General features: G+C 45.0%; 1 protein-coding gene across 2 annotated transcripts in view; it reads left to right on the top strand.

Moving 5' to 3' along the window:
• Positions 1-2,083: 2,083 nt before the first annotated feature.
• fam189a1 (family with sequence similarity 189 member A1) overlaps positions 2,084-25,667 on the top strand; it is a 41,163-nt gene continuing 17,579 nt past the window's right edge. The window contains exons 1-6 of one of the 2 annotated variants that reach the window (XM_052042477.1): positions 2,250-2,367; positions 5,865-5,950; positions 15,705-15,761; positions 20,069-20,179; positions 20,637-20,768; positions 21,855-21,962. In XM_052042477.1, the coding sequence (XP_051898437.1) occupies positions 20,081-20,179; positions 20,637-20,768; positions 21,855-21,962 (339 nt within the window). In that variant the 5' untranslated portion in view covers positions 2,250-2,367; positions 5,865-5,950; positions 15,705-15,761; positions 20,069-20,080. Of the gene's footprint in view, positions 2,368-5,864; positions 5,951-15,704; positions 15,762-20,068; positions 20,180-20,636; positions 20,769-21,854; positions 21,963-25,667 lie in introns of both variants that reach the window. The other variant, XM_052042476.1, reaches the window with a different exon arrangement.

Consider the following 25,667-nt stretch of genomic DNA (forward strand, 5'->3'; position numbering starts at 1 on the left):
TTCCCAACCTGGGATGTGTTAACCCATTGGATGGGATTTACCAAAGATCACAGGCTTGGTAGCACTTTAAAAGATAATTGAGAAGTATCGCAAAAAGAGCAGGGATGTTTTTGGTGTGAGAGTTGTCTGGCCTTGGCTGCTGGCAGTTCCTGGGACGTCCCCAACTCTGAAAGGAGTGGTCTGTGCCATCATGATGCATGGGTGTGTATTTTACCAAGAGAGAACTAAGTGATGTTTTTATTTAATAGGTTAGGGAACCACTGGTTTAAATCAGTGGAGATAATTGAAATGCATCTTAGTGAGTAGCCAGCTTGTACTGTCGTCTCGTCCTGATGGTCTTGACCTGAAACATCGACTGTTTATTTCTCTCCATAGATGCTGCCTGACCTGCTGAGTTCCTCCAGCAGTTTGTGTGTGTTGATCTACAAATAATAAGTGTTAGAGCCACTCTTCTGGTGCGCAATGCAACAATGTGCAGAGGGTAAAGATATATCAGATCCCAGCTGAAATGGTACGAAGCTATGTTAAGCTGGGTTCAGTTTGGACAGTGACCCTTTGCTGTGCTGAGACACTGATCAGGGCTTGACAAGAATTGGCCCACCCTCACACCTTGCATTGCCTTTCCCAGGAAAGTAGCTGAGTGAACAAAGCCTCCAGCTTGTACACAATTATTCATCTTCTGTGGCATCAGTCTAAAACTTACTTTCTATCGGTTCATTAAAAGATATGCAAGTGAAACCCCAGAGGCGAAAAAAATTGCCAACTTTTTTGCAGTTCTGTGGAATCGCTTCCGCTTGGGTATTGTAGGTTCTGAGATGCCTGATGAGACCAGCACAGGAACTGCACCTGTGTGCACGTGGATGGGACTTGAGGTCACTGGGGGGTGCTCCTTGTGCACCGCATGCATGACTCCTTTCTTAATGCACTTTGAGTGGTTGTGGCCCAGAGATTCCCAAGTCGGTGGGATGTAGCTTTTTTCCCCCAACTGGCCTAGAGCACATCGTCTAATCTTTTCCTATGTCTGGTTATCTCTTCCCGTGACAAGATTTGGAATAGTGTCTGTTCTAGGAGTCTGGTGTCCGTATGCAAAAGATCTCCCTAAAGGAGCCAATGGAATGTAAACTACTTCATGCCTGGAGGGAACTGGAAGCTTTCTGTAATTGCTGAGAAGAACCTGCTCTCCTGGGAGTTTGGTTTGGAAACTCCACCCACAGCAGTGACGTCGAGATGCTAGAATCGTTGATTGCTGGGAAATAGTGGAATGTTGAAATGTGTTTTTATTCATTCAAGGGATATGGGCTTTGCTGCTGAGGCAGCATTTAATTACCTGTCCCTAATTGCCCTTGAGGTGAGGGAAAACACACACCTTTCCATGTTCAGGTTGTCATAAAGCATGTCACATCTAAGAAATGCTTTTTAAATGCAATTATTATTGTAACATGGGAAATGCAGCAGTTTGAAAAGTGCAATTAGTTCATTAGATATTAATATAATGGAAATAAACGGATAAGCAGCCTCTGAAGAGATATTTATATCAGACTTCCGGCATCTGGAGTGTTTGCTTTATGACCAAATTATTTTTAGAAATGTTGATAGGATAAGTAATGAATAATCCTATGACATCAAGCTAACAGGCGGAGGTGGTGGCCAACTGAGGGTGCTGGGCAAACAATTAACCATCAGCAAGATTGTACGGTCATTTAGAAGAGCATGCAGATACTGGAAACCTGAAATTGCGGGAATTACTTGGTAGGTAAGGCAGCATCTGTGGAGAGAAATGTTTCAGCTCAATGATCGTTATCAGAACTAACCTGACGACTTGCGGAGAATTGGGAGGGATAGAGAGAAAAATGATGTCTGTGATAGGGTGGAGACCAAGAGTCACAATGACAGTGGTGGTGGGAGTACTGGCTGAGAGTATTCATTGCATCTTTTAAAAAAAATAGTTTGTTTTTATTTCAGATTTCTAGTAGCTGCAGTTTTTAATTTTCACTTACTATTGGATTCACTATCCGCGCACCACCCCCCTCCCCCCCGGCTGCTCCAGGCCCCGCCCTCCGGCACAGACCCCGCCCCCCTGGTTTCCCGGTGTTCGCTTGCACCCGGTGTCGGGCTGGCGGGAGGTTGGGCGCGGGTTGCTGGACGCCCGTCTCCCGTCTCCCGTCTCCCGCTGAGGTGATGCCCGGCGGCCGCTGCTTGCACTGGCTGGGCCCCGCCGTGTCCCGGGGCCGGGGCCGCCGCCTCCTCGCTCTCGGCGCTGCCCAGATGGCGCTCGGATGCCTGATCGTCGCCGCCAGCTTCGCCGCCCTGGCGCTCACCTCGTCGGCCCGCGTCCGCCACTCGAGCCCCTTCTGGGCCGGATTCTCGGTGAGTGAGAGGCCCCTCCACCCGCTCCTTCTCCCCGCTTGAGTCCGGCCGTTGGGTCCCGGGGCTGATTTCCGCTGCCCCGACCCTCTCTCCGGGACCCCAACAACAGAGGGGGCCCTCCACCCTTGGGAGAACCAAACCCCACCCTGGGGCAACTGACCCCCACCCCTGGGTGAACCAAACCTCATCCCTGGGGCAAGATCCCCCATCCCCTTGGGTAATTGACCCCCCCAACTCTGGGAGAACTACCACATAGGGGAACCCCCATATCTGGGGGAGCTGAATCCTGAGGAAAAGCACCCAACTCCAGAGGAAGTCCCCACCCTGACCCCTGGTGTAAGTCCCATCCCTGGGATAATTGCCCCCCCACCCCGGGGTACCTAACCCAACTGCAGGGGGAACAACCACCCCGATCCCCTGGGGAATCTCCTGGAAGAGACTTCCCTGACTCCTGAGGTATCCTCCCTGACCCTTGGGGGAAGCCCCCATCCCTGGGGTAACTGAAACTCGGGGAGCCCCTGCTCCTGGGGAACGACTGTAGATGCCATGGTTCACTGGTGGATTCAGGTGAGCAGGTCTGAGGCTGATCCACAATGACAAATCCTTGAATGGGCACAACACACAATTAGGCCTGGGGGGTGGGGAAGGAGGAAAGGATCAGTCACTGACTGATTAAACCCCATTGGATTGTCAGTTCTGGCACTGGAGGAAATGTTCATTTTGGTGACGCAAACCTCAGTGGGAGTGGTTATGTGGATGCAAAGATGCTTCAACGGGATATGGGCAAGCTGAGTGAATGAACTAGATCATGCCAGAGGAGTACAGTGTGGAAAAATGTGGTCAACCACTTTAGTGTTGAAAAATTGAAATGCTGAGAATATTTTAAATGATGCAGGATTAGGAAATATTGATATTAAAATCAGCTGGTTGTCATCATACACAAGTAACTGAAAGCTAGCATACAGGTGGATCAGGCAATTTGGATGATCTTTATTCCAAGAGGAATAAATATGTCTTGCTATAATTGTATTGGGCCTTGGTGAGACTGCACCTGGAGAATTATGCGCCGTTTTAGTCTCCTTACCCAAAGGAGATATATTTCCATTCCAAAAATGTAGCAAAGATTCAGCAGACTGGATCTGGGGATGGTGGGTCTATCACATGTTGAGAGATTGACAAGGCCACGATGCCATACTTTTTTTAAGTTTAGAAGAATTAGAACAAAATTCGCAGCAGCTTGACGGGTTAGATATAGATATTTGCACCTTGTAACTTGACGCTCTCAACCCTCTGCACCTCAGCACCATTGATGCATACAATGGATATGGAGATAGAGCAAAAGAATGGTGTTGTGACTGATCTTCTGCCTCAATCTTGATGAATTGCTGAGTAGGTGTTTGGGGCTGAATGGTCTCCTCGTTTGGAGGTAATACAGCTGGGTGACAGAGATTCACCAGAGTGACCACACCTTTCTACCAAATGAAACCTAGTGTGACTAGGTTTCATTTTTCTATTTTCTCACACTCTTATGAAGGGTCATGGTTTTTTTTTGCTTACTGTATGTTTACTGTGCTATTGAAGTGGTTGTTGCTGGTTTACACATTTACCATGAACTGTGATAGAATCAAAATGATTTCACACAGAAAGACCTGACTCTGTTCATTGTAACTCTGCAGAATTTTGAAGGAGGAATCAAATTATTCCCACTGCTGTTTTCCTTTGGCCTTTGATCCATCCTTGCCATAGCTCATTTTAATTATCAAATATGTTGTTAAATCAGTTGTATGTGATCCAGTCCATCTGCCCAGATGCTACATTTTTAAGCAAATGGATGTATTTATTGGGTGGAGATTGGTAATTGCTGTGGTTAGCGAGTTGGAACAAATTTTCTTTAAAACTGATATGTAATGATTACATATGATAGATATGTAAAATCTTCATCAAGGCCAGGGAACGTGGTCAAGGGAGATGGTTGTCCTTCATCACATTTGTGTTGGAAATAAATTCCCATCACTTAATTCTCTGAGTGATTAATCTTTCTCTGAGGGTTACACCAACGTAATAAAAAAACAAAGTGCTGGAAACACTCAGCAAGCCAGGCAGCATCTGTGGAGAGAGAAAAAGAATTAATATTTCAGGTTGATGACCTTTCACCAGAACTAGGAAATGATAGAAATCAAAGTTGTAATAAAAGGAGAGGAGTGGAGAAACCTCAGGGAGTGTCTGTGATAGGTGGAGACCAGGAGAGAGGGAGCTGGATGCTGGTTAATCCCAGCTGAGCTGCCTGCAGGAGATGTAAATAGAAGAAAATGAATGAGAATGGAGGAGACAAAAACACAGCACTGGAACTGTGAGATACAAAGCTGCTGATGCTGGAGATCTGAAATAAATGAGAATGCTGGAATTACTCAGCAAGTTAGTTAGTGAGCATGGCGAGCGAGAGATGAAGTTAATGACCAATTCTGACACAACTGGAAAGGCAAGTTATCTTCTTTTAAAGTTGTTGAATTTCACAGTTTTCATCTCAGTATTCTGCATTTAGTCCTAACAATAGATGGTCTTCTCTACATTGGAGAAATCTCTCATGAATTAAGCGACTGGTTTGAAGAACACCTCTGTTGTGTCCGCAAGGGTGACCCTGGTTTCCAGGTACCTTACATCTCCACCCCACTCAGCTTCTGACTACTTTGTCTTTGGCCTTTTGTACTGTTCTGGCTCTGGGAACAGCACCTCATCTTCTGACTAGTTATGTCAGATAGGTACTACCAGGAGTTACAGGAGCCTGAAGACCCACACTCAACGTTTCAGGAGCAGCTTCTTCTCCACCGTCAGATTTCTGAACGGTCCCTGAACCCGTGAACACTACCTCGTTATTCCTCTTTTGCATTACTTACTTATTTTTGTAAATTATAGAAATTTTTATGTCTTTATGTCTTGCATTGTACTGCTGCCGCAAAACAACAAATTTCATGACATATGTCAGTGATAATAAATCTGATTCTGTTACACTCCTTCAACAGTTTCAGATAAACAGTGTTTCCAGCTGTATCAGAACTGGGCACTTCCTATGAAAAGTCACTAACCTATAAAGTTAAATCCATTTTCCTCTTGCTACAGATGCTGCTTGATCTGCTTGGTGTTTCCAACACACTTTTATTTCAGATCTCCAGCTATTGCTGTCTTTTGTATTTCAGGGTTTCAGTATTTCCATTTACCTGTTCTCATACATCTCTTATTTTCATTGCTGCAGCCAGATTAACTACAAATAATGTATTCACCACTCTGGTAGCACCAATAGTTGTGTCGTTCAGTCTCTCCTGGTCTCCTATGACAGACATTCTGTCTTCTCTCCACCTGCTCCTATCTCTGCAACTTAAAACGTGTTTGATTTCTAGCTTTTTCCCAATCTGATGAGGGGTTGTTAACCTGAAGCATTCACTCTCTCAGGTACCTCCTGACCTGCTGAATATTTCCATCATTTTCTGTTTTTATTTCAGAGTTCCAGTATCTGCAGCCCTGTGGGGTTTTGGTGAGAAGACAGTTTCAGTGGAATCACATGTTTACAATGAGGTTACATTTTTAGGTGGGAAAATACAAACTTTTAAAGTTCTCCTCTTGCTTTTCCTTTGTTGAATTGCGATGACCACTTATTGACATTATTGATTGGCACCTCCTTAGTGCAAAAGGTTTAGATGGGGCAGAATTTGTTAAGTGTGTCCAGGAAGGATTCCTGACACAATATGTGGACGGGCCGACTAGAGGAGAGGCCATACTGGATCAAGTGCTAGGCAATGAACCTGATCAGGTGACAGATCTCTTGGTGGGCAAGCATTTCGGAGATAATGACCACAATGCTCTGACCTTCAGCATAGCCATGGACAAGGATAGGAGCAGATGATATGGGAAAGTTTTTAATTGGGGAAGGGCTAATTACGATGGTATTAGGCAGGAAGTTGGGAGTCTATATTGGGAACAAATGTTCTTGGGCAAATGCACAGCAGAAATGTGGAGGCTGTTTAGCATACACTTGCATGAGGTTCTGGATAGTTTTGTCTCACTGAGACTGTGAGATGGTAGGTAGAGGAACCATAGTTGACGGGAGAGGTGGAACATGTAGTCAAGAGGAAGAAGAAAGCATACTTAAGGTTTAGGAAGCGAAAATCAGACCGGGCTCTTGAGAATTATGTGGCCAGGAAGGAGCTTAAGAAGAGACAGGAGAGCTAGAAGGGGACATGAGAAGGCCTTGGTGAGTAGAATTAAGGAAAACCCTAAGGCGTTCTCCATGTATGTGAAGAACAGGAGGATGACCAGAGTGAGGGTAGGACCGCTCAGGGATGAAGGGGGAAACATGTGCCTGGAGGCGGAGGAGGTAGGGGAGGTCCTTAATGAATACTTTGCCTCAGTGTTCACCAGGGAGAGGGATTTTGACAAACGTGGGGTCAGCATGGAATAGGTTCATGTGCTGGAACATGTCGAGGTTAAGAAAGAGGTAGTGTTGGAGCTTCTGAAAAACATTAGGGTAGATAAGTCCCTGGGGCCGGATGGGATATACCCCAGGTTACTACGGGAAGTGAGGGAAGAGATTTCTGGGCATTGATGATGATCTTTGTGTCTTCCTTGGTCACAGGAGTGATACCAGAGGATTGGAGGGTGGCAAGTGTTGTTCAAGAAAGGTAATAGGGATACTGCTGAAAATTATAGACCAATGAGTCTTACACCAGTGGTGGGCAAGCTATTGGAGAGGATTCTTAGGGACAGGATTTACAAGCATTTGGAGAAGCACAGTCTTATTAGGGATAGTCAGCATGGCTTTGTGAGGGGCAGGTCGTGCCTCATGAGCCTAATTAAGTTTTTCGAGGAGGTGACAACACAGATTAATGAAGGTAGAGCGGTAGATGTGGTGTATATGGATTTTAGTTTGACGAGGTTCCCCTGGGTAGGCCCATCCAGAAAGTCATGAGGCATGAGATTCATGGAGACTTGGCTGCGTGGATGCAGAATTGCTTGCCCACAGAAGGCAGAGGGTAGTAGTAGATGGAGAGTATTCTGCCTGGAGGGTCAGTGACTAGAAGTATTCTTCAGGGATCTGTTCTGGGACCTGTGTTCTTGGTGATTTTTATAAATGACTTGGATGAGGAAGTGGAGGGATGGGTTAGTAAGTTTGCAGATGTCATAAAGGTTGGAGGTGTTGTGGATGGTGTGTCTTAGGTTACAATGGGGTATAGACAGGATGCAGAGTTGGGCGGAGAAGTAGCAGATGGAGTTCAATCTGGAAAAATGTGAAGATTGAACTTGAAGGCAGAGTACAAGGTTATTCTCAGAAGTGTGGAGGAACAGAGGAATCTTAGGGTCCAAGTCCAGTGACCCCTCAAAGTTGCCACAAAAGTTGATAGGGTGGTTAAGAAGACGTATGGTGTGCTGGCCTTCATTAGGGTATTGAATTCAAGAGCCATGAAGTATTGTGGCAGCTTTATAAGACTCTGGTTAGACCACACTTAGACTATTGTGTTTAGTTCTGGTTGCCTCATTATAGGAAGGATGTGGAAGCTTTAGAGACGGTGCAGAGGAGATTTACCAGGATGCTGCCTGGATTAGAGAACATGTCTTATGAGGAAAGGTTGAGCGAGCTAGGGCTTTTCTCTTTGAAGTGACGGAGGATGAGAGGTGACTTGATAGAGGTGTATAAGATTTTGAGAGGCATAGATAGAGTAGACAGCCAGCACCTTTTCCCCAGGGTGGCAATGGCCAATACTAGAGGTCATCTGTTTAAGGTCAGAGGAAGAAAGTTTAGAGTGGTGGGTGCCTGGAATGCACTGCCGGGAGTGGTGGTAGAAGGAGAGGCTGATACAATAGGGATATTTAAAAGTCTCTAAGGTAGGCACATGGATGTAAGAAAAATGGAGAGTTATGGGCTGTGTTGGAGGGAAGGGTTAGATTGATCGTGGAGGAGATTTATATTGGTCGGCACAACATGGTGGGCTGAAGGGCCCGTACTGTGCTGTACTGTTCTATGTTCCATGTAAACTGCCATATGTGAACAAACAAGTCCTTCAGACACACAGCAGAGTTCCAGTATAGTACCTCCTTGTTTGCAAAGCCAGAAGATTCTTTTTAACAGTTTTTAACAGCAGCTTCTGACTCTTAGCATTTACAAAGGCTCTGGGTACAGAACTCAGACATATGAGCTTTTATTTATGGCAATATACTGAATATATAAACCTATGGACTTCAGCAAATACAAATCCTTCCCCCTCCCCCTCCCTCTTCCCCACCCCCCACCTTGTTTACCTCCAGAGCTGTGGTTCTCTCAGGTATACCTTTGGTCAATTTCCTGATAGATGCTGCCTCTCCACTACAATTGCCTGGTCCCATTTCTGTAGATACAATGAGCCACTCTTCCTCGCAGATATGGCAACTCTGTGATTATCCGGGCTAGTTCTGTTTCCATATTTGAGAACGCTTGCTACTTTGGCCTAAGACATATCAACTGCTTCCATTAAATGCTGAAATATAACCTCTAGTGATGCCACTGTTCCTTCTTCCTTTCTACCAGGAACCTTGATTCTGAGGCCTGCAGATTACAGTTGATCTGAGCTTCCCCGTTGGAACTGAGTGGAGGGAACTTGGCTCTGTATCTGGTGTGTTTTGTTTGACCTGAGAGAGCTCAATTCCTGAAAATGTAACGATAATTCACACATTAAAATTGTTAAAAATGAGCCTGTTGCTGACTGCCTTGAACTGAATCTTTAAGGCCATATCATTTACAGCCAATAACAACCTTAATAACTTTGTATCCCTCTCCATATTGCTGTTTTGTGTTAATTAAAAAGATTTGTTGAGCTAGTGGCTGGTCAGCAGCAGCCAAAGCTGAAAGTGAAATCAAAGTTTATTGGTTTTCTGCAATAAAATAAGTTCTTCAATCTGCTGGTGTTTGTTTTGGTCTGTCAGAACCTGTGCAGACTTGGAGTGTCCTGACTGTCGCTGAGGAACTTGAGGTGGTGAGGGTGTAACTTGATTCAAAATGGCTAAGGCTTTTCCAGATGTAATCAAGGAACAGAAAGGCAAACAATCCACCATCTGTTTCAAATACTTTTAAAATTTTCAGGATTTCATGACTTACGTTGTATATTTTAATCAAAAAGACTGCAGATGCTGGAAATCTGAAATAAAAACAGAAAAATCTGGTACAGAGATGAGGAGGAATTTCTTTAGCCAGAGGGTGGTGAATCTGTGGAATTCATTGCCACAGACAGCTGTGGAGGCCAAGTCATTGGGTGTATTTAAAGCAGAGGTTGATAGGTTCTTGATTAGTAAGGGTGTCAAAGGTTACGGCGAGAAGGCAGGAGAATGGGGTTGAGAGGGAAAAATAAATCAGCCATGATTGAATGGTGGAGCAGACTCGATGGACTGAATGGCCTAATTCTGCTCCTATATCTTATGGTCACTCAGCAGGTCAGACAGCAGCTGTTGAGAGAGGAACAGTTAAGGTTTAGGTTAAAGGCCCTTCATCAGAACCTGAAGCTTTAACTGTTTCTATTTCCACAGATGCTGCCTGACTTGCTGAGTGTGTGCAGCATTTCTGTTTTTATTAGGGCTCGTGAGGAATATAGAGTAGCAAAGAAGGAACTTAAGAAAGGGCTGAGGAGAGCGAGAAGGGGACATGAAAAGGCTTTGGCGAGTAAGGTTAAGGAGAATCCCAAGGCTTTTTTCTCCTACGTGAAGAGCATAAGGATGGCTAGAGTAAAGGTAGGTCCGATTAAAGACAAAGGTGGGAGGATGTGCCTGGAAGCTGTGGAAGTGGGTGAGGTTCTCAATGAATACTTCAGTGTTGACCAAGGAGAGGGGTCTTGATAATACTGAGGACAGTGTTGGTAAGGGTAATGTTCTAGAGTATGTAGATATCAAGAGAGGATGTTTTGGAGTTGTTAGAAAATATTAGGACAGGTAAGTCTCCGGGGCCTGACGAAATATTCCCCAGGCTGCTTCGTGAGGTGAGAGAGGAGATTGCTGAACTGTTGGTTAGGATCTTTGAGTTCTCGTTGTCCACGGGGATGGTACCGGAGGATTGGAGGGTGGCGAATGTTGTCCCCTTATTCAAAAAAGGTAGTAGGGATAGTCCAGGGAATTACAGACCAGTGAGCCTTACATCTGTGGTGGGTAAGCTGTTAGAAAGGATTCTAAGAGATAGGATCTGTGAACATTTAGAGAATCATGGACTGATTAGGGACAGCCAACATAGCTTTGTGAAGGGAAGATCTTGCCTGATGAGCCTGATAGGGTTCTTTGAGGAGGTGACCAGGAAGATTGATGAGGGTAGTGCAGTGGATGTGGTCTACATGGATTTTAGTAAGGCGTTTGATAAGGTTCTGCATGGTAGGCTTCTTCAGAAGGTCAGAGGCCAAGGGATCCAGGGAGGCTTGGCAATGTGGATTCAGAATTGGCTTGCCTGTAAAAAGTAGAGGGCTGTGGTGGATGGAGTGTATTCGGATTGGAGGGCTGTGACTAGTCCCGCAGGGATAGGTTCTGGGACCTCTACTTTTTGTGATATTTATTAATGACTTAGATGAGGGGGTGGAAGGGTGGGTGAGCAAGTTTGCACATGACACAAAGATCGGTGGTGTTGTGGATAGTGTGGAGGGCTGTCGAAGCTTACAGAGGAATATTGATAGGATACAGAGCTGGGCTGACAAGTGGCAGATGGAGTTCAATCCAGAGAAGTGTGAGGTAGTACACTTTGGAAGGACAAACTCCAAGGCAGAGTACAAGGTAAATGCAGGATTCTGGGCAGTGTAGAGGAGCAGAGGGATCTGGGGGTTCATATCCACAGATCACTGAAAGTCACCTCACAGGTAGATAGGGTAGTTAAGAAAGTTTATGGGATGTTAGCTTTCATAAGTCGTGGGATCGAGTTTAAGAGCCGCGAAGTAATGATGCAGCTTTACAAAACTCTAGTTAGGCCACACTTAGAGTACTGTGTCCAGTTCTGGTCACCTCATTATAGGAAGGATGTGGAAGCATTGGAAAGGGTGCAGAGGAGATTTACCAGGATGCTGCCTGGATTAGAGAGTATGGATTATGAGGAGAGACTAAAGGAGCTAGGGCTTTACTCATTGGAGAGAAGAAGGATGAGGGGAGACATGATAGAGGTATACAAGATATTAAGAGGAATAGTCGACATCCAGCGCCTCTCTCCCGGGGCACCAATGCTCAAAACAAGAGGACATGGCTTTAAGGTAATGGGTTGGAAGTTCAAGGGAAATGTCAGAGGGAGGTTTTTCACCCAGAGAGTGGTTGGTGCATGGAATGCGCTGCCTGGGGTGGTGGTGGAGGCTGATACGTTGGTCAAGTTCAAGAGATTGTTAGATAAGCATATGGAGGAATTTAAGATAGAGGGATATGTGGGAGGAAGGGGTTAGATAGTCTTAGGTGTGGTTTGAAGGTCGGCATAACATGGTGGGCCAAAGGGCCTGTATTGTGCTGTATTGTTCTGTGGTTCTATTACATAGTATATCCCTCTGAGAGTGTGTCCTGGTACAGGAGCACCATCTGAGAGCAAGAGCAGTGTGCCTGGGATTGTATATCAGCATTGTGTATTCCTTGAATGGTGAATCTGAGTTTGTTTGTGGGTAATGTGCATCACTTGGGAAGTGTAATTACCAGCACACTCTGTGTTACTCCCAGCTCATGTCATCAAAGCAAGTTAGCTGGTGGCAGTGAGTTACCGGTGATAAATTGCTTGTTGTTTGTGTATTTTCTGTCCTTTTGTTCAGCTTGCATAAAGGCAGGAAGTGCGAATTGCCTCTCCGATAATGTCTTAGGTTAGCAGAGTGCCATAACTCTTCCCCCTCACCGTCCCCACCCCCGTCTCTCCCTTCTACTTCTCTCTCTCTTTACTCTCATGTCCTTGTCCATTCTTGTTGCTTCATTTCCCCCTTCCCCACCCTCCCTACCTTTGTCCTCTATCACCCCCAATACCTTGAAATATTCTCTCCTCAGTGTTCCCCCATAATCTCCTCCCAGCCTCCAACTTTTCCTTATATCCCTCTCCACTCTCTCCTCCCTCCCTCCCCACCGGTCTCTCTCTTGCACCCTGCTGCTTGGTCCACAGAAGTGCTGGTAGCAGGGAGTTGCTTCGATGTGGCTGGGCTCAGTCACAGTGCACCCGACTGTGGGTCTCCTCCCAGTCATTGTTTCTACGTTAGTCGGTAACTGGTGTTCATTCTCACAGTAACGAGTTCCTTATTCCGTGGCACATCTCAATCTCACTTCCCATCGGAAGGATGTGTGCTTGGGCAGGAAACTTACACCAGGAAACTGGACTGGAATCACATTCCTCCAGCTCTTTGTTCTCTCTTAAGAGTCGGCTTTGGTGACTGATGTTCCACGTAAGACTGACATATATTTAGAGTATATTGTGTGTAGGGTGGGAACCCTTTCACTGATCTCATCACACGACTGATCTTGCCAACATTTGCCTCCTCTCTGCCATTCCTCCACACTCCTATACTCGACTCACCTCACCCTCTACACCCTGCCAACACCGACACGCACGCCAACACCGACACGCACGCCAGCACACACATGCACGCCAACACACGTGCACGCCAACACAGATGCTCGCGCACACCAACACCAACATACACCAACCAACACACACACCAACACACACACTAAGGAATAGTTACATCAGCATTTCTTAATGGTTTTGAGATTCTAAAAGATTATTGATCTGGCAAAAGAAAACAATAAGCCATTCAGAATTTTATAGAATTACACATCTGACAGTGTAAACACTGTGTCAGATCGTCCTACCAGCTAACCCCAGGATTTACTAACGTGCTTCCCATTTGAGAAACGTTGAAGATCACAAGTGTATGGGGAAGGTGAAGCAGGTGTCAACTTGTCTCTGGGAGAGGAGAGTGGAGAGTGATTTCCAAGATGCCTTCACTCCAGGAGTGATTTGGAGAGTGATTTGTGACTTCTCTCTTAAAAGGTGTGTTAGTGATGTCCTCACTTGTTTACAGGGGGAGTGGTAATGTCCTTGGCTCACAGTCTTCCTTATGCTGATGGTTCTGTTGATTAGAGATCACCAGAATATCGAATAAATTGACAGTGTTGACGGAGCGAACTGGGACCCATTAACTTGGGACACTAAATGATAGATGCCGGGTGCAGGCAGCGTGACAATGATTGTCATTTCAAAAATGTTCTCAAAGTTTCTTTGGAAGAAATAATGTAATATTCTCATCCACCTGTGGAATCCCTGATCCATAACAACTGGGAATCTTTCTTTGGGAGCATGGAAGCCCAGGAAAATTGGTAGGATGCATGCACCATTTCCCACATGCCCCACCCGCGCCCGTGTCTCACTCACCCACTAGGTATCAAGCACCTCCTATCCAGGTGGTAGAGTCTGTGGGTCACCCCGTGGACTCATCAAACGTCTCAAAATCCACAGAACTGGAGTGGAAACAAGTTACTCTCAATTCCAAGGGATTGCCTAACACCAAGGGAGTCAAAGTCAGGGTCGAGTTTATTGTCATATGCACAAGTCCATGTGTGCACAGGTGCAATGAAAAACTTACTTGCAGCAGCGGACAAGAAAAACATAAACACAATTTTTACAAGAAAACACAAGTAGAACAAAAAAAAAGTCCAATTTAATCCAAAGTGGGCATAGTGTTGCAAAACTGTAGTGATTAGGGTTTTGCTGGTTGGTTCAAAAACTGAGTGGTTGAAGGGAAGTAGCTGTTGTTGAACCTGGTGATGTGGGACTTCAGGCTTCTGTACCTCCTGCAAGAAGATGTCATGGCCTGATAATGGGGATCTTTGATGATAGATATTGCCACCTTGAGGCAGCACCTCCTGTAGATACTACCGATGGTGGGGAAAGGATGTATTGGGGAAACATCAGGGTGAGCTAACTTCATGGGTAAATGGAATTAACTTTCTCAGCCTCGGTGTGTTTCTGGCAGTGGCTGACTGTAAGTATTCAGAAATTTATTTTGGGCATTGATTGAAAGAGTTGCATTTCTAAAGAACCTTAGGACATCCCAAAGATCTCCCTCACTGAAGTACTTGTCGAATATAGGCACTGTTGTAGGAAGTGTGTCAGACAGTGGGATCTCCCATGAACAGCAATGTAACAGTGGTCACACAGTTTGTCTTTTGTGATTTCGACCAGGGAATAAAAGTCAGTACAGGAAATTGAGAGAATTGCCTCTTCTGAGAGTGGAATATTTTACATTCACCTGAGAGATCAGACAGTGCCTCAGTTTAACACCCCAGCTGAAACTCTCCAACTCCCTCAATGATGCATTATGAGATTCAGCCTAAGTTCTGTGCCCATGACTCAGGGCTGGCACTTGAACCCATTGCCTTCTGACTCATTCCAAATCTGTTGAGAGTTTGTCACTTGTTTTTAATTCCATCGGCAGATTCTAAGTATGGATGCAATAGAAAATGAAAACAGTTTGAAAATATCTTTAAAATCTGAGTGACTAGCAATTCCCAGTCAGTGTTGAGGTGATGTACTGAGTGATCCACCGGTCACCAGGAGCCATGATCTGCAAATCCACCCATCTCAAAAGAAGCTGCATTTCTGGGCTGTGCATTTTCTGGTTACTTTGATACAAAAGAGACATGGTTCATTGACTGGCATCAGATACAGGAGCTGCAATGGTGTGTGTTATATTGCAGTGTGGGAGGTATGTTGTATATATGTATGTAACATGTATAGGAGGGAGGATTGTACAGCTTGGAAGTCTCTAGACACCATTTCTGTGGTCCAGCAAATCCCGTGGTCTGGGATGTTTTGAATCTGTAGTACAGATCAGTAACTAATTAACTAATTCTAACTAAGATCTAAAATTAACTAAGATCTGTACTAATCTATAGTTAATTTTGCAACTTTTGCAATCTCAGCTGACAACATTTCTGACACACCAACTTTGGGCTATGTACAGTTCTCAGAACCCACGTGTAACCCGTTAAGTCTGTACTTATGTGCTCATATACCTTACCTTACCTTACCTTACTTGAGAACCCTTATGTGTCCTGGATAGTCTATACTTACCTTTTGTGCTTACTATATATACCTAATAAACTTTATATACTTACCTTGCGTCAGAACCCTTACATGACCTGGTAAGTCTATACTTAAAACGAACAGTTCTCATCCTCAGAGGATGGTGATTGGGAGCAATTTCTATTTTCTGGATTCTCTGTGGTCTGGCACCAGTTAAGACCCAAAGGTGCCAGACTAGAGTTTCAACCTGTGTTGTTGCTCATTGGATGCCACACTGCCTTTGATAACTCTACTCTTTCCTTGCCTGTAGGTTCTCCTATCTGGGTTAATTGGCGTGGTTTCCTGGAGGAGGCCCATTTCCCTCGTGGTAAGCTCAGGTCCTGCATCCAAACAAGTGCCATTGTGTGGTGGGAGCAGTGTCAGCTTTGTCAATAATGGCCATATGAGCAGCAAAATGCTCTGCTGTTGTCCAGTTGTTGCAGCTAATGCTGAAAGCAAAGGGGTTCATGCTCTCTCTCTAAACTCGACTATGTAGGACCTGGTCATGACGGTGCTGTCCGTGGGTAAATGGGACTAGCTTAGATGGGAATCTCGGTTGGCATGGACAAGTTGGGCTGAAGGGCTGGTTTCCGTGCTATAGGACTATGACGCTCCAGTAGAAAGCTGCTGAATGGGAGTAGTTATTGGACTGTGGGGGAATCGCAGATGAGTTGATCCATCCTCATTTGTACAGCCAATGCACTCTCAGATGGATAATAATCAGGTCACTGTTTGCATGATCTCCTGACTTGACACAAAGGGACACCCAAACTAGTTAGGACTATTTAACTCATCAACATGGTAACTAATAATTAAATCAAACTCCATTTTCTGCAGAGAAAGAGTAGGAGAAGGAGCCCAGGGTCACCTGCAAGTAATGGAAGCCAGGGAGCAACAGCCCAGGTTGAGCTTCTGATCACTCTGCTGTGATAGGATGCAGAGCTGGGCTGAGAAGTGGCAGATGGAGTTCAATCCGGAGAAGTGGGAGGTGGTACACCTCGGAAGGACAAATTCCAAGGCAAAGTTAATGGCAGAATTCTTGGTAGTGTGGAGGAGTAGAGGGATATGGGGGTCCATATCCACAGATCCCTGAAAGTTGCCTCACAGGTGGATAGGGTAGTTAAGAAAGCTTATGGGGTGTTAGCTTTCATAAGTCGAGAGATCACGTTTAAGAGCCGCGAGGCAATGATGCAGTTCTATAAAATTCTGGTTAGACCACACTTAGAGTACTGTGTCCAGTTCTGGTTGCCTCATTATAGGAAGGATGTGGAAGTGTTGGAAAGGGTGCAGAGGAGATGCTGCCTGGTTTAGAGAGTATGGATTATGAGGAGAGACTAAGGGAGCTAGGGCTTTACTCTTTGGAGAGAAGGATGATGAGAGGAGACATGATAGAGGTGTACAAAATGTTAAGAGGAATAGATAGAGTGGACAGCCAGCGCCTCTTTCCCAGGGCACCAATGCTCAATAAAGGAGGGCATGGCTTTAAAATAATGGGTGGGAAGTTCAAGGGAGATACCATAGAACAGCACAGTAAACAGGCCATTCAGCCCTTCTAGTCTGTGCCAAAACTTTTATTCCACTAGTCCCATTGACCTGCACCCAGTCAATAACCCTTCAGACCTCTCCCATCTATGTATCTATCCAATTTATTCTTAAAACTTGAGAGTGAGCCCGCATTTACCACGTCAGATGGCAGCTCATTCCACACTTCCACCACTCTGAGTGAAGAAGTTCCCCCTAAATCTTTCCCCTTTCACCCTAAAGCCATGTTCCCTCGTACTTATCTCTCCTAATCTAGGTGGAAAGAGCCTACTCGCATTTACTTTGTCTATACCCCCTCATAATCAAATCTCCCCTCATTCTTCTGCGCTTTAAGGAATAAAGTCCTAACCTGTTCAATCTTTCCCTGTACCTCAACTCTTGAAGACCCGGCAACATTCTAGTAAATCTTCTCTGCACTCTTTCAATCCTTCCTATAGTTAGGTGACTAGAACTGCACACAATACTCCAAATTTGACCTCACCAATGTCTTATACAACCTCACCATAACATCCCAACTCCTATACTCAATACTTTGACTTATGAATGCCAGGATGCCAAAAGCCTTCTTTACAACCCTGTCTGCCTGTGACACCACTTTCAGGGAATTATGTATCTGAACTCCCAGACCCCTTTGTTCCTCCACACTCCTCAGTGCCCTACCATTTACTGTGTGTGTCCTACCTTGATTTGTCCTTCCAAAATGCAACACCTCACACTTGTCTGCATTAAGTTCCATCTGCCATTTTCTGGCCCATTTTTCCAGTTGGTCCAGATCCCTCTGCAAGCCTTGAAAACCTTCCTCGCTGTCCACAACGCTTCCAATCTTAGTATCATCAGCAAACTTGCTGATCCAATTTACCACATTATCATCTAGATCACTGATATAGACAACAAACAACAATGGATCCAGCACAGATCCCTGAGGCACACCACTAGTCACAGGCCTCCAGTCTGAGAAACAATCATCCACTACCACGCTCTGTCTTCTCCCACACAGCCAATTTCAAATCCAGTTTACAACCTCTCCATGGATACCTATTGTCTGAACCTTCTGAACTAACCTCCCAAGTGGGACCTTGTCAAAGGCCTTACTAAAGTCCATGTAGACAACATCCACAGCCTTTCCTTCATCTACTTTCTTGGTAACCTCCTCGAAAAACTCTACAAGATTCGTTAAACACGATCTACCACGCACAAAGCCATGCTGACTATCCTTAATCAGCCCTTGGCTGTCCAAATAATTGTAAACCCGATTTCTCAGATCACATTCCAATAATTTACCTACTACTGATATCAGGCTCACCGGCCTGTGATTACCTGGTTTACTTTTAGAGGATTTGTTAAACTATGGAACAACATGAGCTACCCTCCAGTTCTCTGGCACTGCACCTGTGGCTAAGGACATTTTAAATATATCTGCCAGGGTCCCTGCAATTTCTACACTAGTCTCTCTCAAGGTCCGAGGAAATATCATGTCAGGCCCTGGGGATTTATTTACCTTTATTTGCTGTAAGGCAGCAAGCACCTCCTCCTCTTTAATCTCTATGTTCCATGACACTACTGCTTGTTTCCCTTCCTTCCATATCCACGATGCCAGTTTCCTGAGTAAATACTGGTGCAAAAAAACTGTTTAAGATCTCCCCCATCTCCTAAGGCTCCACACATAGCCCACCACTCTGATCTTCTAGGGGACCAATTTTGTCCCTTACTATCCTTTTACTCTTAAAATACTTCTAGAAACCCTTCGGGTTTACCTTCATATTATCTGCCAGAGCAACCTCATGTCTTTTTTTTGCCTTCCTGATTTCCTTCTTTAGTATTTTCTTACATTTTCTATACCCTTCAAGTACCTCATTTGTTCCGCTATACACCTCTCTCTTTTTCTTAACCAGATCGCCAATATCCCTTGAAAACCAAGGTTGCCTATGCTTGTTATCTTTGCCTTTAATCCTGGCAAGAACGTGCAAACTCTGCACTCTCAAAATTTCACCTTTGAAAGCCTTCCATTTACTGAGCACATCCTTGCCAGAAAACAATTTCTCCCAATCCACTCTTACTAGATCCTTTCTCATTTCCACAAAATTGGCCTTTCTCCAATTTAGAACCTCAACTCGAGGACCAGACCTATCCTTATCCATAATTAACTTGAAACTAATGACATTATGGTCACTGGACCCAAAATGTTCACCTACACATATTTCTGTCACCTGACCTGTCTGGTTCCCTAATAGGAGATTAAGTATTGCATTCTCTCTCATTGGTACCTGTATATATTGATTTAGAAATCTTTCCTGAACACATTTGATAAACTCCAAGCCATCCAGCCCTTTCACAGTGTGGGAGTCCCAGTCAATATGTGTAAAGTTAAAATCCCCTGCTATTACAACTTTCTGTTTCTTACATCGGTCTGCTATCTCACCACAGATTTGCACCTCCCATTCTCTAATGAGTATTGGGCGGTCTGTAATACAACCCTATTAGTGTGGCCACACCTCTCCCATTCCTCAGCTCCACCCATATGGCCTCTGTAGACAAGCCTTCTGGGCTGTCCTGTCTATGCACAGCTGTGATATTTTCCCTGACTGGTAACACCACACCTCCCCCTTCCACCTCTCCCCCTCTATCACGTCTGAAACAACAGAACCCCGGAACATTAAGCTGCCAGTCCTACCCCTCCTGCAACCAAGTCTCACTAATAGCAATAATGTCGTAATCCCATGTGCCTCAGTGAATGAGTGGGATGGAACAGGACGTTTGAGTGCAAACTAGTTCAGAAATGGGAGATGCTAAAAGCTTGCAGGGAGGAAGGTGATATTTCTGCTGAACAAAATGTACTTTCGCCATTACTGGAACTGAAAGGCTGTTGCTCCGTGACACACCTGGTGATCACGCTCTGTCTGCACCTCACTGGCTGCCATGGAACTCTGAGTCTCCCACTGTGTGCATTCACGCATCGAGCCCATGCCATGCGTTGTGTGCCAGTGTGGAGGCACATCTGCATTTCTCCCCGGGACAGAGTGAGGGCAACTGCAGCCTTGGTGCCCATTCCTGTGGCTGCAGACAACTGAAGTTTGGTGTGTGTCCTTCCCACAGGTTACGTTCTTCATGCTGCTGAGTGCTGTGTGTGTGTTGCTGAATCTGGCGGGATCCATCCTTTCCTGTCAGAACGGTCAGATGGTGATCTCCCTGCAGCAGTGCCGACTGGTACGTCAGAGATGAGGGCGATGTGCAGTGGGAGGGCATCCAGTGCTCAGTCCCCACCGCCACTTGGTCCTGGGCTGGGTGTGGGGGCAAGGATGTTGGAGTCAGGGTCTGGAATCGGTTTCAGTGAGGGACTGTGAGACTTGGGGAGGTGCGTTATTGACCAGTTTGTGGGTTAGGTTCGGTTTGATGAGGGCAAGGGCAGGATCTGAAGGGGGAGGGGGTCTTACTGGGCAACGGTTCCCTGGTCACTGGGTGAGCTTTGGTCTCTCTTTAAGACGATGGTGCTTTGATTTGATACTGTTCAAATTATGACAACAGTGACACTGGGGAGAGTTCAGAAACCACTCAGTGAGCTGGGTAACGTTTGTAACCAGTGAGGAAGATGGCAAATGAACGTTGCTGCAGAATGTAGAGATGATAACTTCACCTGCCTCCCTATGTTGTGATTTCTTTGCAGTACATGTTTGACCGTGATGGGGTTTGTATTTGCTGTGAGATCCAGGAACCGGGGACAGGCTGCAGTGCCTTCAGTGAGACATTGAAGCTCAAACCAGTGCGAGAATGCAGCGCTGTGCGTCTGGCACTAAAGGTAAGATGCTGCCTAATCCCACCCTGGCATGGAGTGCTGTGAAAGGGAAGAGCTGGTATATTGAGGCAGTGCCACCAGGCTCGGACCAAAGTCCAGGTGAATCAAATAACAGAAACATAGAAAACCTACAGCACAATTCAGGCCCTTCGGCCCCCAAAGCTGTGCCGAACATGTCATGAGTGGTAATTAGGACTGGAAATTAGAACGAGGTCCTTGGATATCGGGGTGGGTGGTGCTGAGGTTATGGGAAGGGAAAGGTTTACAACTAAACAGAACCCAAGTCCACAAAGTAACAAACTGGTGCATGACAAGCAGAGCGAGACAAGAAAGACAAGTTAATGGTCACAATTAACAAAGTCATATCAAGCGTAAATGGTAAAATTAAAGACTTTGTATCTGAATTCATGAACTATTCATAACAAAATGAGCAAACTAATGGTGTGAATGGAAGTAAATGGCTTTGACTTAAGATATATCACTGAGTCACATTTGTATGATGCTCAAACTAAATATTTTGTGATGCAGCAATTCAGAAGAGTGGCTGTGGATGGAAAGAGGGAAGTGATGGGAAATGAGCCCTGGAAGAGGAGGGTGGGGCTGCTGATTGAGGTTCTGGAGCGAGGGTTTTATCGGGGTGGTTCTGGGGGATGTGTACTGACTGGACCAATATCCTCTCACATGGATTTGCTGGTACTGTTGGCATGGAGATAGAAGGGTGAGCCTAGATTCAGAAAGGAGCAAAGTGAAACTGGGAAAGAAAGACAGAAAATTAGGGAGTTTGAAGGGCAAAGAAAACAAAGGCTAGAAAATAGACGGTGTCCAGCTGCGCTTAATGAGATGTATCTCTTGTAAAAGGAGTGTAGTGAACATGAGTGGATTGATGGAGTGGATCACAGCATCCTTTGGAGACCTCACATGGTTTTCTTTGTCCTTCCTAAATTACTCCAGAGACTCGGGTGTTGGAGTAAAGGAACTGGGAGCGGGTGGTTATTTAGGATCAGTGGGCCATTAAATTGTTTAAGCTGCCCTTGTGCCTGCTGTTTTTTGGAGATCTGAACAGACTAACTCCTATCTCTCTCCCCACAGGATCTTTTGTTCAGTATATGTGCTCTGAATGTTATTTCCACCATTGTGTGTGCTCTGTCTTCTGCTCTTTGCTGTATGCAGATGGTCACAGCTGATGTTATACAGTTGGTAAGTGTCTGTGTAAAATGGAGAGGCAACATTCTAACCAGCATCCTATCTATATATTATACCGGAGGGAGAGGAAGCTGTGGCCTTAGGATCCATTGTATGTAAACAGTGAGCACAGAGGTCTTCGTACTAAGAACCAAACCCCTCAAATGTTGTGCATAGTCGGAACTTCTCCTGCAAAAGATGCTAAAGAAAAAGAAAGGAAGAGCTGATTTTTCAGCAAGGGTCGTTTGGGGAACTGAGAAAGATAGCAGGAGATAAGAAGTTTCATTGAAAAGCAAAATGCTGCAGATGTTGGAAATCCAAAATAAAAACAAGAAAATGCTAGAAATACTCCAGAGACCAGGCTCCAACTGTGAAGAGAATTTATATTTCAAGTCAGCGGTCTTCTATCAGAACTGCAGGTAGTGCAAATAAAGCAAGGTTAAAGTCACAGAGAAAGTGTGAAGGTGGTGTATGATAGGGTGGGACCAGGTGAGATTAAACAGCACAGGTGGTGGTGGCTGAGAGATGGTGGGAAAGGCCGGTGAAAAATTAAAGGAATAACTGGAAATAAGATTCTAAACACCAGGTGAGGAGGGGAAAGAAAGGTAACTTATTTCTCCAGCTGTTCAAGTTTCCTCCCATATCTCAAGCCATGCGGGCTGGTAAGTTAATTGGCCACTGTAAATTGTTCCTAGTGTACAGGTGAGTGGGAGGATCTGAGGGAAGTTGATGGGACTGTGGGAAGAATCAAATGGTTTTGGTGTAAGTGGGTGTTTGATGGTGGGGCTGATGGGATTGGCAGCACCTGTTCCACCGTTTCCTTCCTCCGTCCCACACCTTTGGTGCTGTTATTTTCTGGTAATCTATCGATCTCAGTTGTGACACAGTCAATGACCGAGCCTCAACAACACTCTTCTCTGAGAGTCCCACACTTTCAGTGAAGACAGTTCTCTATTTCAGTACTAACTGGCCTACTCTTTGTTTGGGACTGTGATTCCTGGTCCTAGACATCTTGGCAGGGAAAAAGCATCTTCGTCACATCTATCCTGTTCAGATCTGTAATAATTTTATACATTCCAATATACACAACCCCAGGTGTGGTCTCACCATGGTCCCACATGTACACAGCCCCAGGTGTGGTCTCACCACTGTCCCACATGTGCACAACCCTAGGTGTGGTCTCACCAAGGCCCTTGTATGGCTGCAGCAAGACATCACTACTTCTCAACTCAAACATTCTTGAAATAAAGGCTGCTGTACTGTGTTCCTTCTCATTGCCTGTTGCACCTTCATGTTGATTTTTAGTGACTTGTGTACAAGGTCACCCAAGTCCCTTTGAGCGCGATTAGTTCCCAATCTCTCACATTGTTGTCTCCTCCCATTTATCACATGCTTCTCCATCCACCATTTAACTTGTCTACACCCCCTCGAAGCTCCTTTCCATTCTCCTTATCATTCACATTCCCATGTAGTTTCTTATCATTAGAAACCTGGAAATATTTCATTTGGTTGCTACAGTCAAAACGTCGATGGTGAATAGCTGGGGCCAAAGCACTGATCCCAGCAGTGCTCCCAGTCACAGCCTGCCAGCCCATGAAAGATCCATTATTATTCTTGCTCTCTTTTTTCTATCCAACAACCAACTTTTTATGTAGACTGGTATATTAACCTCACTTCAGTGGGCTCTAACCTTATTCACCAACTTCCTGTGTGAGACCTTACCAAAAACCTCAGAATCTAAACACACATTTCTATTAGTTCCTAATCTATTGGACTAGATACATTCTCAGAGAGCACCAACAGATTAGTTAAATGTGATTTCCCCTTCATGTCCATGTTGGCTACGCTCGATCATATTACTATTTTCTAAATGTCTTTTGGGACCTCATCCTTTGTTATAGATTCTAGCATCTTCTCATCTACCGATATCAGGATAACCGGATGGTAGTGCCAAGTTTTACCTTCCCTTCCTTTCTTAAATAGTAAGGTGTCATTTGTCAAGCTGCAATCTGCAGGGACCATCCAAGAACCTATTGGATTTGGGAAGAAGAAAACCAGAGCATCCAGTGTAGACACATCTTTCCAAACTCTGGGATATGCTGGTGCATTTTCTCTGCTGGTGCATTTTCTCTGCTGGTGCATTGATTCATGGGTGTGTGGTGCTCCTGTTGATAACACAGCATAGAAGCATTGAAAGGGCCATATTTAGCTTCCACCTCCTGCATTGTAACCAGCTGGATCAGCTTGTAGAATGGTCCAGTCATCAGCAGGTTGATTTCAAGTGAACAAAACATTCAGAGGTTTCTGACATGAATGTATTATGGTAGACATACTCCACTAGACCACTACCCAGGTGCTAAAGTTAAAAGTTTCCCTGTGTATTTTGAGCAGTGATCATCAACCATTCTTCCAAAATGTTTGAATTGTTATATTGCAATTTCTATATAGAACCATAGAACACTACAGCACAGAAAACAGGCCATTTGGCTCTTCTAGTCTGTGCTGAAACTTTATTCCACTAGTCCCATTAACCTGCACCCAGTCCATAACCCTCCAGACCTCTCCCATCCATGTATTATTAAAACTTGAGAGTGAGCCCGCATTTACCATGTCAGATGGCTGCCCGTTCCACACTCCCAACACTGAGTGAAGAAGTTCCCCTAAACCTTTCCCCTTTCACCCTAAAGCCATGTCCTCTCGTACTTATCTCTCCTAATCTAGGTGGAAAGAGCCTACTCGCATTTACTCTGTCTATATCCCTCATAATTTTGTAAACCTCTATCAAATCTCCCCTCATTCTTCTACGCTCCAAGGGGTAAAGTCCTAACCTGTTCAATCTTTCCCTGTAACTCAATTCCTGAAAACCCGGCAACATTCTAGTAAATCTTCTCTGCACTCTTTCAATCTTACTGATATCCTTCCTATAGTTAGGTGACCAGAACTGCACACAATACTCTAAATTTGGCCTTACCAATGTCTTATACAATCTCACTATAACATCCCAACTCCTATACTCAATACTTTGATTTATGAATGCCAGGCTGCCAAAAGCCTTCTTTACAACCCTGTCTACCTGTGACATCACTTTCAGGGAATTGTGTATCTGAAATCCCAGATCCCTTTGTTCCTCCGCACTACCCATTGCCCTACCGTTTACTGTGTATGTCCTACCTTGATTTGTCCTTCCAAAATGCAACACCTCACACTTGTCTGCATTAAATTCCATCTGCCATTTTCTGGCCCATTCTTCCAGTTGGTCCAGATCCCTTTGCAAGCTTTGAAAACCTTCCTCGCTGTCCACAACGCCTCGAATCTTAGTATCATCAGCAGACTTGCTGATCCAATTTACCACATTATCATCTAGATCATTGATATAGACAACAAACAACAACGGATCCAGCACAGATCCCTGAGGCACACCACTAGTCACAGGCCTCCAGTCTGTGAAACAATCATCCACTACCACGCTCTGTCTTCTCCCACACAGCCAATTTCAAATCCAGTTTACAACCTCTCCATGGATACCTATTGTCTGAACCTTCTGAACTAACCTCCCAATTGGGACCTTGTCAAAGGCCTTACTAAAGTCCATGTAGACAACATCCACAGCCTTTCCTTCATCTACTTTCTTGGTAACCTCCTCAAAAAACTCTACAAGATTCGTTAAACACAACCACCACACACAAAGCCATACTGACTATCCTTAATCAGCCCTTGGCT

Source organism: Pristis pectinata, chromosome 32, assembly GCF_009764475.1.
Source record: "Pristis pectinata isolate sPriPec2 chromosome 32, sPriPec2.1.pri, whole genome shotgun sequence".
Taxonomy (NCBI): domain Eukaryota; kingdom Metazoa; phylum Chordata; class Chondrichthyes; order Rhinopristiformes; family Pristidae; genus Pristis; species Pristis pectinata.